Source organism: Diabrotica virgifera, chromosome 10 (genome assembly GCF_917563875.1).
Source record: "Diabrotica virgifera virgifera chromosome 10, PGI_DIABVI_V3a".
In the NCBI taxonomy this organism is placed as follows: domain Eukaryota; kingdom Metazoa; phylum Arthropoda; class Insecta; order Coleoptera; family Chrysomelidae; genus Diabrotica; species Diabrotica virgifera.
In genome coordinates, this window is record NC_065452.1 from 36,454,765 (window position 1) to 36,473,534 (window position 18,770).

The 18,770-nt window shown below is 33.8% G+C and overlaps 1 protein-coding gene across 1 annotated transcript in view; it reads left to right on the plus strand.

Moving 5' to 3' along the window:
* The window catches only part of LOC114335311 (uncharacterized), a 149,801-nt gene that overhangs the window by 21,497 nt on the left and 109,534 nt on the right, over nt 1-18,770 (plus strand). Inside the window, exon 3 of the mRNA XM_028285534.2 lies at nt 3,516-3,692. Coding sequence (XP_028141335.1) covers nt 3,516-3,692 — 177 coding nt within the window. The remainder of the gene's footprint in view (nt 1-3,515; nt 3,693-18,770) is intronic.

Consider the following 18,770-nt stretch of genomic DNA (forward strand, 5'->3'; position numbering starts at 1 on the left):
GGTATTATTACATTTTTATACAGTTGCATTATACAGTTGAGGGTATTTTTCTACTTCCTCAACGAATTTTATAATAAACACCTAGAAACAGAAGTTCAATGTTTTCAGAATTTTACATTACAAACAATATATTTCACAAAGCTAATAGTACCGTACAATCAACGAACATAACATTCACCGATCTTTAAAAAGACTAAAATTTAATTTAGGGAAAAAATCAACAAAAACGAAGCAAACAAATAAAATAATGACTGTAAACGTGCGTCTCACTCGAACTTTATCGTTCGCTTCAGATCGCACGGAACGAGAGTCGTAAAAGACGAGGAGATTTGCAATCCTAAACACTCCGTGTACGGAACTCAATGCCACAACGAAGGAACTTAAGTGACGGGAAGAGATCTACGCGATTGGAATCGAGTCGATTACTTCGAGCGTCGCTCCATGTGCGGACGGCCTTAATTTTGTGCGCGAATATGCTGCCTGGACTATGGCGGAAAAACATACTATTCTTAGACGAGAGCAAAATAGCCCTGAGAAGTCCAAATTGACGTCAGCGTATCTACAGGCGTCAAAATGGTCAAAATGAAAGATTTGATCCATGCACTATAAGCGAAACAGTGACTTACCGAGGAGCGTCAATAATGATTTGGGGAACTCGTACTGATTTTGTTGTGTTCGCTAGAGGCAGTATGAATGCTCAACGATACGTGGAAGAAGTTTTCCAAGACCATGTCATGCCTTTCGCACCATTTGTTAGTGAAAACTTAAGATTAATACATGAAAATGCACGTTGCCATACCGCAAGATTCGGGAGGTCAGAATTCAAGTTTTACCATGGCCGACACGCAGTCCCGATCTTAATCCAATAGGGAACTTGCATAAATTTTTAAATATTAAAATAATATTAAAAAACATAAGGTAACATGATCTTAAAACGCTTGCATGCAAAAAACAAATATTTAAACCCATACGTTTATTACAAGGCTTTGAAAATGCTATGAAATTCAAATTTCTTAGGAGGCGCTTGCTTGAACGTCCTTCTGACGTCTAACTGTCTGGATTGGTCTGACGTCACGGACCACGGTCAACCGGACTAGGAGTCGAAAACAACGTGATTAGAGTATTACGGGAATTGTATATTACATTTTAATCGCATTTAAGAGCATTTAATTGGAAAATACCAGGTAGTATTTGTACTCTTGTATAGTTCTACAATCAGTTTATTTAGTTTCAAAATGAAATTTATAAATCTTTAGAAATTGCTTCTTTCTAAAGGGTTTAAAACGCATAAGTAATATTACTCATGAGGGTTTTTCAAAACAAAGCGATTAGGTTATTCTGGGGATTGTATAGTACATTTTAATCGTCTTTAATTGAAATGCTAAGTGTAAGTTTAATTTAATTGAACTAAATTGGGGATTAAAAATACAAGATCTTAAATATTTACTAATTAATGGAACATATTTTGCAAATATTCTCGAAGCATTTCTTTCGCTTATGACGAAATCATCTCCAAGAGACATAAATGTGTGTCCTGTTATCTTTTTTAGAGTTAAAAATAGATGCATTTTTTGTGTTTTACAATATTTTTCCATTAACTAAAACGTATAAAATGAAACGTATACAATCTAGGTCTGTATTGAAACTTCATCGCTGTACAAGTCAGAGACAAACTTTTAAATTTTTTTGCTTCCTCTTCTTTCGCATCTTCATCACAAGATACAGAAGCACGTTCATTGTACCAATAGTCATCACTACCACTATATTCACTATTATCTTCAAATACAGAACTTCCTGGTTCACTTTTTGTATCTTCAAATATTGTTTGAAGTCTTTTATAGGTGAAGTTCCTGCATCCCTATTATGTATTTGCAATGGCGACAACCCGACTGTAACACTCCTTTGAAATTTACACTGAATACCTTTATTGAGATGCCGTTTTTGAGGTAAAGCTGGTTGGTTTAATTCAGGTCCTGATTGAACTAAGTTTGTGAAATTAGTATAACACTGTCTCTTATTATCATTGTCCTCTAGAACAGACTTAGATGTAGAAACGTCATCTTCAAGAAGCTGTCATTTAACCCTTTTAAGGGCTGCTTCCCTCACAGGCTGAAAAAAAGCTCGTTTTCTGTCTGGTTGACAATCAAATATGTGCGGGAGAATACCTGACTTAATAATTTTGGGACCACCCATAATCTTGAATTATATATAGTTATCCATGTCTTGTTCCAACTGCAACCAATAAACAAGTTTAAGCAGGCACATTTCATGAAACGACAAATAATATTTTTTCTTGAAATAGAAAATGGCTTATTAGGTACCTACTTAGATAAATACGACTACTCACATCGAATTGATCCTCACAGACATAAAGACCTTTGCTACTTTGTGAAATATCCTTTTTATCTCGCAAGCATGTCTTGAGCCATTTTAATAGACGTTTTGATTCTACTAGTAGAATAAAAAATTGTTTGTTGGATGTTCTGACTGTTGTGCTTTGGAATTCAGGTACTATATAGTACTTATATTACGCTACGCAGATTTGTTTTCAACTTTGATAAAGTATATTATACACTAAATACAATAATATAAACACCGAGCAAACAACACAGTTATTCGACACGCACAACTAACAATCGCAGAATGCTTTCAATGCAATAGCTCACCGAACGGGCGAACGAGAAGGCAGTGGTTGGTGACGTCAGACCCCAGCTCGCGCTTTTGAAGTTGTTTGAAACGCAAATTTTGGGCGCGGAACTTTGATCAGTTGTTGTACGTACACCATTCATTGTTAAGACGTAATATTTTAAATATAACATTTTTAAACATAAATTAACAATTTTATGCAAAAATATTTTGATGTGCAAGTTCCCTATTGAACACATTTGGGACAACCTCAAAAAACGAGTAAGAGCACCAATCGGATATCCAAAATACATATCATGAATAGATTGCCGAACCGGTTTCAAGAAGTCCTAAGGCTACGGCTCCACGGGCGGGAAATTGACGCTAGCAGTAGCAGTAAAATGAACTTAAGGTTCCGCGGAACGGAATGGGAATAGCCGAACTGAACCGACTACGCACAAGTCGTGTAGTCGGTACAGTTCGGCTATCCCTATTCCGTTCCGCGGAACCTTAAGTTCATTTTACTGCTACTGCTAGCGTCAATTTCCCGCCCGTGGAGCCTTAGCCTAAGGGCCAGAGGCGGCAACACCCATTTTAATACTCGTATTTTTTTTAATTAGACTATGATTTTCAAAATTATGTTTGTTTGAATTTTCTTCGAAGATTTATAAACATGGGATTTTTGTTAAGCATCCCTTGATAAACGACTTTTTTTCAACAATTTTATTGTAATTTTTTCGTCAAAGGTAGTTTTCACCATATCTTTCAAAATAAAGTGGTCCAAGATTGATAATTTCTGCAAATTAAAAGAAATACAAGGTGGGTGGTTAATTTTGCCGATGAATGTATAATAATTTATGTATTAATATATGTAAATTTTTTTATTTAAGGAGCTATCAAACCAGTATAAAAACGTAGTGATATCTCCCATCAGCCTAAAAATCATATTATCCCTATTATATCAAGGATCTACCGGACAGACAGAAAGGGAATTCCAAACACTTTTAAATTATCAAAATAAAGAATATGTCAGGAACAATTACAGCCAAATTGTCGCTGCCCTTTATGTAAGTACATAATAATAATTATAATTAACGATACTACAGTCTACAATCACAATAAAAGTGCACTAGAAATAAACAAACCAAGACACGTTGAATGCTACGAGGATCACTCCCAAATCATAATTTACAATTTATATACATTGTAAATCCCAAATCAGGATTTACAAAGTTTATACTTTGTAAATGATGATTCGAGAGTGATCCTCGTAACATTCAACGTGTCTTATAGTCTAGGCGCCAAATAGAGCTCACCGTGTCCTTTTCAATTCTGATGGACAAACTCAACAGTTTCTTATGAATTTTTGGCTGCTGATTACGAATTTCGAGGGTGGATTTCGATCCGAGTGGTCAAAAAATTGTTATAAACAATTTAATTGTTTATAACTTGTTTATGAGCTCTGGCTCATAAACTAAAAGAGATAAAAAATAATGTTTTAAATAAAATTTGTTCATTAATAAAAAACGAAGAAAAAAAAACGTTTACTAAACTTAAATCCAACAATTAGAACTCAAGATATTGTAAAATTAGTGCTCAATGCAAATTGCAAATTGCAAAATAAGTATTTTTCGAAGCTTTATCGATCGTAACTCGGCTTCTACGCATGCAAATGAGCCTTAGAAGGTCTCATTTTAAAGCTTCATTAATAGGATTCCAAACAGAGTTTGTTAAATTACTTGACGTTCATTTGTTTTAAAGTTATACCCATTTGAAGTAATAATTTTCTTAAAAAAATTGTACATTAATTTGTTTATAAGGGTCTCAAGCAAATTTAATCTATAAAAATTTATCCTTTAATTAATAATAATGATAGAAGAACTCAAAAGGAACATTTTGAGCTTACGAAAATGTTTGTAAGTTTATTTTTGGCCAAGATATCGATATTATAATATGTAGTGCGTTCTGAGGCGCAAGATCGGCTCACCGCGTAAAGGTTCACGCGCTAACTTCTCGATGCAAATTATAATTTCTATGTATATATACGTTATCTTCATTTTTCATTTTTGAAGAATAAAATTTTATCATATATTTCTTATAATTAAATCATCATACTGTACCTCGTATCGCCTTTCATTATATTTACTTTGTCTTCTATTTTTTGTACTAAATGAGAAAATAAAACATTTAAAACTAATATTTCAGAAATAGAACTAAAAAGTAAGTTGATATTATTTATTAATCCTATTTTTACAAACTTTTTGTTTCATGCATCTGAATCGAGATATAAGTACAGGGAATCTCAGCTTTTTTACATCTCTTACATCTTTTACTGCATAAGTTCTTAAGTTCTTAGAGCAATTTTTACAGTTACCTACATGGTGGTACTAAGTCTGTTCTTGTAGGCAGTAAAACTAAAACTTTCTGGGGCTTCAGAGTCTAATTATCTATATGATAATAGATATAATCTATATCATATAGATCTCCAGTGGATAGTGGACAGTATCCATATAAAGTGGATCTAGATTTTTTGCAGCATCATCCAGGCACGTCAAGTGTGTGTATGCCGCAACAACATAAATGCTCGTTTTATATGCAATGATGATGATGCAAAATAACTCGATCCATTTTTATATGGATATCACATATTGGCTCATTTGCCTGCGTAGAAGCCGAGTTACGATCGATAAAGCGTTGAAAAATACTTGACTGTGAGCCAATGTTGCGTCTCATAGCGCGCCATTAAAATATCGATATCTTGACCAAAAATAAACTTACGAACATTTTCTTAAACTCAAATTATTCCTTTTGAGTTCTTCTATCATTATCGTTAATTAAAGTATAAATGTTTACAGCTCAAATTTACTTGAAACACTTATAAACAAATTAATGTACAATTTTTTTAAGAAAATGATAACTTCAAACGGGTATAACTTTAACACAAATGAAGATAAAGTAATTTAATAAACTTTGTTTGGAAGCCCATTAATGAAGCTTTAAAATGAGACTATACAAGAATTCATCTGTACTCATTAGATATCTTTTAAAAAACACCCTTTAATTATCTACGCTAATTTCTTTCGGTTATTTAAATGTCATCATACACAATTCCAACCTTCTTTCGTTACATAAACATTGTTGACTTAGATCGTGAGGTGTAAGTATACATACAGCCACTATAAACACTTTTCAGGGTCGACGCTGACTTTGCACTTTTAAATATATTTATACAACCAAAACATAATAAGGGAATCCTCATTACACATTCCACATTCGTCATTCTATTTTATTAGATGTAAGATTATTCACATTAAAAGATAGTGTCATCTACATTCCGCGAGACGACGTTACGTAGGTTGCTACCAGCTTGTACTCATGCGAGTATAATAAAACAACTTCAACAGTGAAACGACTATTAATCATTCCACCCCTCGGATAAGGGTTAACCACCCTTACCGGGAGAAGATAGCCCTAGTAATCCTGGACTATCATATGGCGATCCAAGACCAGGGAAGAAAGACTGGAAAGACGTCACAGGACTGGTAAACGAGAAATGGAGAAAAACGTCAATGTTCTGGTACCTCGACCACCCTAGAATACAGTGTGGTATGTAGAAAGGATGGAGACAGCAGGCCTGACATGGAGCTAAATGGACAATGGTATGGAGATGGAACATCGTGGGACAATGGACAATGCCATGGAACGTGCATCGAGAACTTTTGGTGATACGAACACAAACGTTTAAAGTGGTGAGTCTATATTTTGTTCTTATGGTATTTCCACGATATTTCTTAACAAATGAATGATATAGCAGTAATGTAAGGTATATTTCTAGTATTTTTATCTATTTATTTTTAATTATCTTTATGGGTATTATTGGAATTTTTTTTAACACATATTAAAGTTATTCACATGGCATATTACCATTATTATTTGAGGTATATATTATTTATATTATTTATTACGAGGGTACATTTTTGCAATTTTTTTTATGATTTTAATATTTGCTATCGTAAATATACACTATCAATATAAATATACGATATAAATATATAACAAATATACGCTATATGCAGAATACATTTACATTATTATTCTAACTACTTATTTACAAGGGTTAATATAACGTTATTTATTTTTGAACTATTATTTATTATTATTGCAATTTTTTTTTTACATATTTTTACCATATATTGACGTATTATTTTATCTCGTTATTTTTTACTATATATCTATATACCACATATCTATATACACCGTAAGACTATCGAATTTATATTTTCGCTAAGAAGTGCAGGAACTGAGGATAGAAAATTATGTATAAATGAGTAGCAACAAAGTTACTTGGGAAGATTTTGTCAAAATAGTTGAGGAACTTGCACAAGAAGTAGGAAGACAGAGCAGAAGGGTCTTAAAGAAAAAAGTACCGAAATCTAAGGACATACAGGAAGAAGTAACGACACAGCTAATTAAATCCTATAACAAGTTCACGCACTTAACTAAGAAAAACTGGGAAGCACTTTCGGACAAACAGAGGGAAGCGTGCAACAAATATTTTGGAAAAATCAGAGACAAAGTTATACGCTCATTTCAAGCAGTAAATGTAAGAACAGTGGTTCCAAATTCAATACATCAACCAATCGACGAGGAAGTTGAAGAGGAACAAAGCGACGAGGAAGTAGAAGAAGGAAAAAGCGACGAGGAAGTAGAAGAAGAAATAATTAACGACGAAATAAAAGAGGAAAAAGGTGACATAAAACAAGATATAACAATATTAAACAAGGCTCTGACAATCAATGAATTTTTGAATATCGCAAGCAAGATATTGCCCAACGAGTTCGATGGAAGCGCAGGGAAATTACAACCATTTTTGGACGCATTAGAACTACTTGGAAAATTGGCAGAAGGTCATGAAGACACAGCTGTAACGCTAATAAAAACACGACTTACCAATAAGGCTAGGAACTTAATAACCACGGAAGATACGATTCCACGGATAGCTGAAGCACTGAAGAAAGAACTAAGAGGTGATAATCAGAAGAATTGAATAGCCAAATTAGCCAAGAAAAGGCAAGGGCATAGAGATGCAGCAGTGTACGCATCTGAAGTGGAAGAGTTAGCAGAACAATTAAAAGTAGCATACATAGCGGAAGGAATGCCACTGGAGTTAGCGAAGAAATATACGACGGAAACAGTAGTACCAACAATGAAACGAAACGTTAATGCAAAGAAAGCTAAGCTAATACTGGAAGCAGGTAACTTTACATCACCGCAGGAAGTAGTATCTAAATTTTTATCGATCGATACGACTGAAGAAAATGCACAAGGAAGAGTCTTAAATTATAGGACAAACTACGAGAATAGGAGAGGACAGCAGCAATACAGAAGAGGATACCATAACAAATATGACAGAGGAAGAAGAAATAACTTCGGACAACGGAACGAAGGAGAAGCAACGGACAATCAACGAAATTATTCGAACAGAAGATACAGACAATTTAACAATCAAACATACAGAGGAAACCAGAGAGGAGGACGTAACAGGAACGTAAGGTTACTAGAGATAGAGGACAGTCAAGAAGAACAAGAAAACCAGCAGTTGGGGTTTTGAATGAACAAGAAGTTGGAAGCACACAGGCAGAAATAAAATATAACATTTACAACTTCGACCTGAACCTAACGAACTTTGTACGAATGAAAACAGGAATCCTTGAAAACACAAGCACCTTTATCATAGACACAGGAGCTGATATTTCAATACTAAAATGTTCACAAGATTTTATGAAGAAACAGGTGAAACCAAACACAAAGGCGAAAATAAAAGGAGTCACTAAAGGAGAGTTGCAAACAATGGGAGAAGTTGAGACAACACTAGAAGTAAAAGGAACTCGATTCGAACACATCTTTCAATTGGTAGAACCTAACTTTCCAATTCCAACAGACGGAATCATTGGGAGAGACTTTATTTCTAACTTTCAATGTATACTGGACTACGCAAACCTTAAAATGCACATTAAAGAGGACAACGATTGTTACATTAGTACGAAAATTCTGGATAATATAGATAATGACACCATAATAATACCACCCCGATGTGAAATTTACAGAATAGTCAAAATTTTTCAAACGCTAAGGAACGACAGGATAGTGGAGCAACAGGAAATACAACCAGGAATATTCATAGCAAGAGCAATTATTTCAAGTAATAATCCATACATCAAAATTTTGAACACAACATACGAAACAGTAAATGTAGAGGCAAGCACAATCAGGACGTTGGACATTAAACTATTCAATATATATAGACTAGTCAACGACAGCAAGGATAGGAAAAAAGAATTACGAGAATCACTGAAATTAGACATACCAGAATATATACGAGATAACTTAGTATCGTTATGCGAAGAATATGCAGACATATTCGCCCTAAGGCATGATATGTTAACCTGTAACAATTTCTACGAACAGAAACTAAGAGTTAAAGACCAAACTCCGGTATATATCAAGAATTATAGGACACCTCATGCGCAAACAGAGGAATTAAATCAACAAGTACAAAAACTAAGAGACCAAGGAATCATAGAACCATCTACATCCGAGTACAACAGCCCAGTAGTACTGGTACCGAAAAAAGCTATAGATGGAGGAAAAGCATGGAGATTATGCATAGATTTTAGACAATTGAACAAGAAGATAGTTACAGACAAATTCCCATTACCAAGAATAGATTCGATATTAGATCAACTAGGAAGAGCAAAATGGTTTTCAGTTATAGACCTAATGTCAGGTTTTCATCAAATACCATTAGAAAAGTCATCGAGAAAATACACATCGTTTAGCACGGAAAACGGAGCATTTCAATTTACCAGATTACCTTTTGGATTAAATATGTAAGCCCGAATAGCTTTTCAAGAATGATGTCAATAGCATTTTCAGGATTAACACCAGACAAAGCATTTCTTTACATGGACGATATCGTAGTAATTGGAATATCCGAAAAACATCACCTAGACAACCTGAAAAAGACATTTGAGACATGTCGAAAATTCAAGTTGAAACTTAACCCAGGAAAATGTCAATTTTTTAGAAGGGAAGTAACATATTTAGGACATGATCTTTCTCAAGAGGGAGTATCACCCGACAAAGCGAAGTATGCAGCAATTGAACAATATCCGACACCTAAGACAGCGGAAGAAACAAAGAGATTTGTAGCATTTTGCAACTATTATAGACGTTTTATTAAAAATTTTGCGGAAATATGTAGACCACTCAACAGATTATCGAGGAAAGGAGTAGAATTTTTTTGGTCTGAGGAGTGTGAAAAAGCATTCAAAAAGCTTAAAGCATCTCTGACGAAACCACCATTTTTAAAATATCCTGATTTCAACAAACAGTTTATTCTAACAACAGACGCATCCAATGAGAGTTGTTCAGCAATCCTAAGTCAAGATTACAACGGAATAGACCTACCTATAGCATATGCATCAAGAAGTTTTAGTAAAGGAGAATGTAATAAACCTATAATCGTTAAGGAATTACTAGCGATTCATTGGGGAATTAATTATTTTAAATGTTATCTATATGGAGCACCAACATTCAAAGTAAAAACAGACCATAAACCTTTGACACACCTATTTGCAATGAAAGAACCAACCTCAAAACTCACGAGGATCAGATTAGACCTAGAAGAATATGACTTCGAAATAGAGTATATAACAGGGAAAAGTAACTACGCAGACAGCCTTTCAAGAATAACATTGCATCAACTAAAGAACCTATACATAGACAACACCCATATACTAGCTATAACAAGAGCTCAAGCAAGAGAAAAGGAGAAGGAAGCAAGACAAACAAAGGCTGAAAGTGAACTCGCACTACAGCCAGAAGCCACCAAACAGACAGTAAGGAAGGTACTAAATAATTTAGAGGCGCATAGACTACCAATTTTGTCCTTTGGAGCAGAACTAATCTCACCAAGACTGAGCATTAGGGCCAAAAACAAAATAAAATGCAGCAAAAGCATAGCCACAGGATTGGATCATTTCGATTTAAACCAAGCGTTGGCACAGCTTGATAAGCTGGCGGTAGAGAATGCAGTACGTAAAGTAAAGATATACGTAAATGATATTATTTTTAAATTGTGCACAATTGATGAATTTATTAAAGAAGGAAATAAAAAATTGAAGAATATAGAAATATACATATGTGAAGTACCAGAAACAATAAAAGATGACAAAGAAAAACACAGATTAATAGAAGAATACCATAATCACCCGATGTTCGGAGGACACGTAGGGAATAATAGACTAATAAAGAAGCTAAAGGCAAGATTCCGATGGAAAAATTTGGAAAAAGACGTAAGAAAATACGTTAAACAATGCCACAAATGTCAAATTAACAAACCGAAAAGAACACATGTCGAAGAGTTCGTGATATCGGACACATATTCCAAACCATGGGACATAGTATACATAGATACAATAGGTCCATTCACTAGAAGTAATGAAGGTAATAGATACTGTATCACAATGTTGTGTGAACTGACAAAATACGCGGTCAGCATACCAGTGTGCAATAAAGAAGCAGAGACAATAGCAAGAGGAATCTTTGATCATTTCATATCAACATACGGACTCATGAAGCAAATAAGAACAGACCAAGGCACAGAGTATAAGAACGAAGTAATGCAGGAATTAACAAAGCTATTAAAAATAGAGCACAACTTTTCAACGGCATACCACCCACAGTCCATTGGAAGTTGCGAAAAACTACACAGAACGTTGAACGAGTACGTAAGAGCATTCATAGACGAAGACAGAGAAAATTGGGATGTGTGTTGCAGAATATTCACATACTGCTACAATACAACCCCTAACGCGTATCATGGATACACACCGTTCGAACTGCTATATGGCAGGAAGGTTAACCTACCGGAAGACCTTACACAGGAGATTCAACCATGTTACAATATAGATGCCTACTACAATGAGTTACGATACAAACTACAAAGCGCACACGAGAGAGCCAGAACCTTCTTATTAAAACACAAAAAAGTGCGGCAAGAAAAGAATAAGCTCAAAGCAACACCTCAAAACTTTAAAATAGGAGACCTAGTCCTGGTAAAAAGGGAAGAGAATGGTAAGTTTGATAGTCTTTATGTAGGTCCTTTCACAATAACAGAAGTAAATAACGTTAATTGTAAAATCAGAATAGAAAACAATAAAATCAAGGAAATACATAAGAATAGATTATATGCTTACAATCCGAAAACACAGTGAGTGACAAGTGTGATGAAACAATGTTGTTAAACGAACATTTTTATTTTTATTTATGTATTTACGTAGTTTTAGGAAGTTTGTATATAAAATAAATTTTTTGTATTGATTACAACACAGTATGGGTTGGTAGCACTACTTGCAAAATTTTCTGCCCGTAGTCAGAAAATTCTTAGGAGGGAAAGGTGTACAATAATTCATCTGTACTCATTAGATATCTTTTAAAAAACACCCTTTAATTATCTACGCTAATTTCTTTCGGTTATTTAAATGTCATCATAAACAATTCCAACCTTCTTTCGTTACATAAACATTGTTGACCTAGATCGTGAGGTGTAAGTATACATACAGCCACTATAAACACTTTTCAGGGTCGACGCTGACTTTGCACTTTTAAATATATTTATACAACCAAAACATAATAAGGGAATCCTCATTACACATTCCACATTCGTCATTCTATTTTATTAGATGTAAGATTATTCACATTAAAAGATAGTGTCATCTACATTCCGCGAGACGACGTTACGTAGGTTGCTACCAGCTTGTACTCATGCGAGTATAATAAAACAACTTCAACAGTGAAACGACTATTAATCATTCCACCCCTCGGATAAGGGTTAACCACCCTTACCGGGAGAAGATAGCCCTAGTAATCCTGGACTATCATAAGACCTTCTAAGGCTCATTTCCATGCGTAGAAGCCGAGTTACGATCGATAAAGCTTCGAAAAATACTTATTTTGCAATTTTCATTGCGCACTAATTTTACAATATCTTGAGTTATAATTGTTGGATTTAAGTTAAGTAAACGTTATTTTCTTCGTTTTTTATTAACGAATAAATTTTATTTGAAACATTATTTTTTATCTCTTAGTTTATGAGCCAGAGCCTTATAAACAATTTATAAACAATTAAATTGTTTATAACAATTTTTTGACCACTTGGATCGAAATTTACCCTCGGAATTCGTAATCAGCAGCCAAAAATCCATAAGAAACCGTTCAGTTTGTCCATCAGAATTGAAAAGGACACGGTGACCCCTGTGGCGCCTAGACTATTCGCTTATTTATTAGTTTGCCCGTCGCCACGCCTATGTACAGGGTGTTTGGTAAATAATTGGCCATAGCTTAACCTCAGATTTCTAAGATTAAAATAGGTCGATTTAAGCTAAATTACCTTAGTACAAAAGTTGATAATAATCGAAATACAGGGTGTCAAAGTTAAACTTTTATTTTAATTATTTTTGAATATTTCCTGGCAGGCATGGGACAACAACACGAAATTTGGTAAGTGGTGCTGGTACTGTACACCCTACTAAATTATGTTAAACAAATCTTTCTGGCTACTACCAGAGGCGTACGACGGGGGAACGTAAATGGTTGACCCTTCCCAAATTCTACGCCTCTGACGGAATTTCTATTTTAGTGTAATTTTTTTATTCTCCAATACTTTCTATGTAAATAACATACTCTTTATTTGTAACGATAAAGTCATTAGTTTTCGAGATATTTGAAGCTAAAAACGAAGGAGCATAATACATTAATCAAAATAAGTGTGCTTTTCATTTTCAACTTCAAATATCTCGAAAACTAATTACTTTATTGTTACGAATGAAGAGTATATTATTTACATAGAAAGTATTGGCGAATCTAAAAATTATGCTAAAATAGCAGTTTCATCAATGGCGTAGAATTTGGGAAGGGTCAACCATTTACTTTCCCCTGTCGTACGCCTCTGGTATTAACCAGAAACGATTATTTAACATAATTTAGTAGTGTTTACAGTACCACCACCACTTACCAAATTTCGTGTTCTTGTCCCATGCCTATCAGGAAATATTCAAAAATAAATAAAATAAAAGTTTAACTTTGACACCCTGTATCGGTTATTATCAACTTTTGTACTAAGGTAAGTTAGTTTAAATCGACATATTGTATCCTCAGGAAGCTGAGGTTAAGCTATGGCTCATTCTTTACCAAACACCCTGTATAATGTATGTCTTCAACCTTTTAATAAATAATTATCGATATAAAAATATTGTTAAGGAATTTCATTTTGTACCAACTTGAACACTCAATACCAAATAAACTTTAACTGTAATCATTATATATGTAAAGGTATTATTAGTCCATTTACTCACGGTATTTGGTCTTGATTTTAAAACCCATTAGCGCCCAGCGTTACCATATGGTAACGTAAAACACATGATTTTTAAAAATTCTGCGGTATGCCCATGGAATTAGTCAGCCACATATTTTGAGAACCATCGTTTCTAGGAGTACTTCAGGCACCCATAAAACGTAACGGATTCGTATTTTAGCCTTTTCTCAACCGTCGAGAGATAATCATATGCCAGTGTGGTTTAAATTTATAGAAAAAGATGGACGTCCGTTTTGCGTAAGCAATTTTTAATAGTCTTCTACTAAATATATTTGCATATTTAAAAAAAAACTAAGTTTATTATACCCCAACTTATTATAAATTGTTGTATTTTATCAACAATTAAATGTAGCGAATTCGGTAGGAATAGTCAAAGTACGCCGTTACCATATGGTTGCGGTGGGCGCTTACGGAGTCATAATCTTATTTTTTTTAGTCGTGGATTTTTGTTAGCAGAAGCGATAGTGTTACTGGTGCGATGGAAAGATAACTCTGTTGTTACAATAGCATCTACGAGTTGTGGTGGTTCAGAATTGGGCATGGTAAAAAGATTTTCTCATGAAGAAAAAGGCCACATTCAAGTAAGTCGGCCTCACTATATTGCTGAATACAACAAAATATGGTGGGTACCGACTGGATGGATCAAGGTATTTCAACCTACCGAGTAGCAATTTGCAGTAAAAAATGGTACTGGAAATTGTAACATGGTTGTTGGATGTTGCAGTCCATAATTCATGGCATTTATATAAAAAAAATAAAAAAAATATATCCTTGCTATCGTTTAGGAGAGAATTGGCCCAAGTTCTTCTCGCAAGATATGGAAGTCGTCCCTTATATACAGGAAGACCTAGTCTACATAGACAGAACTTGCCAGATCTTCGTTTTGATCGCTTCGACCATTTGTTACATCAAGCAGTAGAAGGCGATGCACTGGAGACAGATGTACAACATCTGGATGAACAATGTGTAAAAAATGCAACGTTGGTTTGTGTGTTAATTGTTTTATAGGATACCACACCAGACGATGAAAATATTCTCAAATAAATATTTAAAAAAATTTTAAAAATTTGGTTTCAACGATCCTAAAAATTCCTTAAGCGCCCAGCGTTACCATATGGTAACACCATATATTTAAAAAAAAAGGACAGGAAACCGAAGAACTTGTTTTTTTTTGAATTAAATTATTAACATTTTCATCAAATTAACTCTAAAAGTAAAGATTTTTAAATAAAAAAAAACTTGGGCGTTAATGGATTAAAGAACCGCTTGGATTGACATACAATTTGGCAGACACATGTCAAAGAAAAACGTGATATTGTGCCGATGTGTGCTTTTGCTCCGGGGTGAGTTTTCACCCCTTTTCAGGGGTGAAGAAGTATACATTCAAAATAAGCCCGGAAGTGGATAAACTGACTAATTCTAAGTAACTTTTGTTCTGTAGAGTTTTTTCACTAAGTCGATACTTTTCGAGTTATTTGCGAGTGAATATCCTCATTTTCCAACAAAAAAAAGCACGTTTTTAGACGGTTTTTCGCAAATAACTGAAAAAGTAAGTATTTTATCGAAAACGTGTTCAGAGCAAAAATAAAGAGTATAAAAAAGTGAAAAAAATAGTGTATATGTATGAAGTCTATAGACTCGGTCTAGTTGTAGCAGAGTTGTAGCTAATGAAAATAGGTTTTTATTCGTCAAATTCCAAATCGAATGTTTCAACGGGAAATGACCAAAAAATTAAGCACTTCTCAGGAAAAACACGTTAGAAATTTTTCAAAGTGTAAGTGTTTAAAACAAGCTTTATTGTTGTTTTTTAAAAAAGTTTCTAGCATCAAAACTAAGCAAATTACACTTAAAATAAGGTTGGTCCCTTTTTTTTGATAAAAAAAATCGTGAAAATTACCCCCTACTTATTCTCCTAAATTAAACTAATCTTTACCACTTTACAATTTACTTTTATTGTATTGTTTATAATATGTAAGTTTCATAGGTTCAAAGCACATGTTTTTGAAAAAAATTGCTTCTAAAGTAAATTTTTTTATTATTTTGAAAAAAATGTCTTCGTTTCAAAATAACTTAAAATTTATTAGTGATACCGAAAATCTCAAATAGTAAAAAATGGAGGTTTTGCTTTTCTTAATAGTTTGGATTTTTTGTTTTTCTGTAAGACAAAAATTGAACTACACTTTCAACTTTCAACTACAGCCCCTTCAAAAATAAGCGCTTTGAACCGATGAAACTTACTGATAACGATAACGATTAATTTCATTTGGGAGAAAATTACGGGGTGATTTTCATGATTTTTTTGCCAAAAAAGGGGGTCAACTTTATTTCGAACATAACTTGTTTATTTTTGATACTAGAAGCTTTTTAAAATTAAAAAATAAAGCTTGGTAACACTTTAAAAAAGTTGAAGTTTACTTTTATATGCTTCATTTTTGCTAAAAACATCTTTTTTGATAAAATACTTTTTGAATTATTTGCGAAAAACCGTCTAAAAACGTGTTTTTTTTTTGTTGAAAATGAGCATATTCACTGGCAATTGCTTGGACCTTGAATGCGGCATCAATGAAAAAACTAATCATTCGAGTTATGATTGTACAGAAGAATTCTGAAAGTATCGTGGACAGAACACGTCACAAACGAAGATCCATCAAACAAGAAAATTAGAATATCTCAGACATATTACACGTGAAGAGAGAGACAACTGTTCCAGTTGATTATTCAGGGAAAGACTCAACGAAAAAGAAGCATAGAGAGACGCAGAATATCTTGGCTGCGCAACTTGAGAGAATGGCACAGATGTACAGCTGGTTCCTAAAAAAACTGATACGACTCCTAGTAAGATTTGATCATTTTGAGCAGTGTATGATTGGTCTGACATTATATTATATTTATTATGACAGACAAATAATAAAATACACAAACAAACAGCCATTTTTTGAGGTTGAAGTTATCTGACAAATTTTAAGATTTGGCAGTGACAGTGGCAGTATGTAAATAATAAGTATTTATCCTTCAAAATATAATAAATTAAATATAATTAAACTCATATTAATTATATCACACCTCATCAAAAGCTTTTTACAAGAACATAGTCAGCTATTTTGATATGGCTTAGAGCCAGACTACATCAAGATCGCCTACAAAATCGGGCTGGTAATTGCCTTGCAGCGAGACCAAACACAAAAAGAAGAAGAAGAAGAAAGTACACTGCTCAATTTTCTACAAAATACGCTTTAAGAGTCGTATCAGTTTCTTTTGGAACCAGCTGTACATCAGATGAACTTTTCAGAGCAGTCATCTCTAAAGTCCGAGTAGCTATGATGATTGCCGACCTCCGTCTCGGAGATGGCACTTGAAGAAGGAGAAGACTGGCAAATAACTCGAAAAGTATTGACTTAGTGAATAGTATATTATTCAACGAGTATGTAATGATGGCTATTACTCACGATGATGAAGTTTGCGACACGAGCCGTAGGCGAGTGTCGTAATTCATTAGAGTGAGTAATAGCCATTACATGCGAGTAGAACACTGTACTTTTTCTACGACCTTTCTTCATTTGGATTAGTAGAAAAATATCATTATCAACTACTAACATTATTTAAAATCAAAAGATTTTATTTTTCATAAGAAAACGTATTTTAAATAAATATGGCAACACTGTTAGAATTACCCTTCTTGAGCTTATGAAACAGTTGTCATTGGCAGTGGCGGTTCTAGCCCGGGCAGGGGAGCAGCTGCCCTCCCCGTTTTTACAGGACTTTTGTACTATTATCTTCGTTAAAAAGGCACGTTATCTTGTTTATTCACCGGTTGTGTTCCCTTGCCCCCCCCCCAGTTTTTTTGGTCTAGAACCGCCACTGGTCATTAGTGTCATGGTATATAATGGCGGTGGCTTTTAAAAATAAGACATATTTTAAGGCAATTACATGGAAAAGAATGTTTGCTCCCATTAAAAATCTATTGTACAATCAACCGTAAGTGAAACAGAATTCATTGATATAAATTTCATATCCGTAAACTCCTTTACGGAATTAGTACCCTTTGTTTATGTTTACCTTTTAATAACGTCAATCTTAAAATGTCAAATGTTGAAATTTAAAACTAAAAATATACTTACCCATTGTTACAGTTAATTATCCTTTAAACATTTTTCGGAGTTACAACATCCGGAGTTATATCAACAATTATTGTTGATATAAATTACAATGAATATTTTCTTAAATAAACAAGTTTAAGTAATTTTATTTGCTAATAATATATATATTAAAAGTGCCATGCAACACTTGACTCGACTTGAATCTAACTACAACCCGTGAGTAACTTGAGCCCGAGAGTAATGAACTGTTACTCACGGGTAATGTAATGGGTATTATTATCTATTTAAAAATAACGAATAATGAGCATATTATTAAACGGTCGTAGAAAAAAACTTTATACAACGGAAGTAAATTACAATTACTCAGTTTATCCATTTCCGGACTTATTTCGAACGTATGTTTTTTCACCTCCAAGAAAGGGTCGAACTCATCCCGGGGCAAAACCACACCCCGCACACTATCACTTTTTTCTTTGACATGTTTGCTATGTGTTTCCAAATTGCGTGTCAATCCAAGCGGTTCTTTACAATTTGGAGGTTTTGCAATATTTTACCGTGAGTGAATGGATTTTTCTTTGCGTATCTATTAATTATACATGTATAAAAACTTA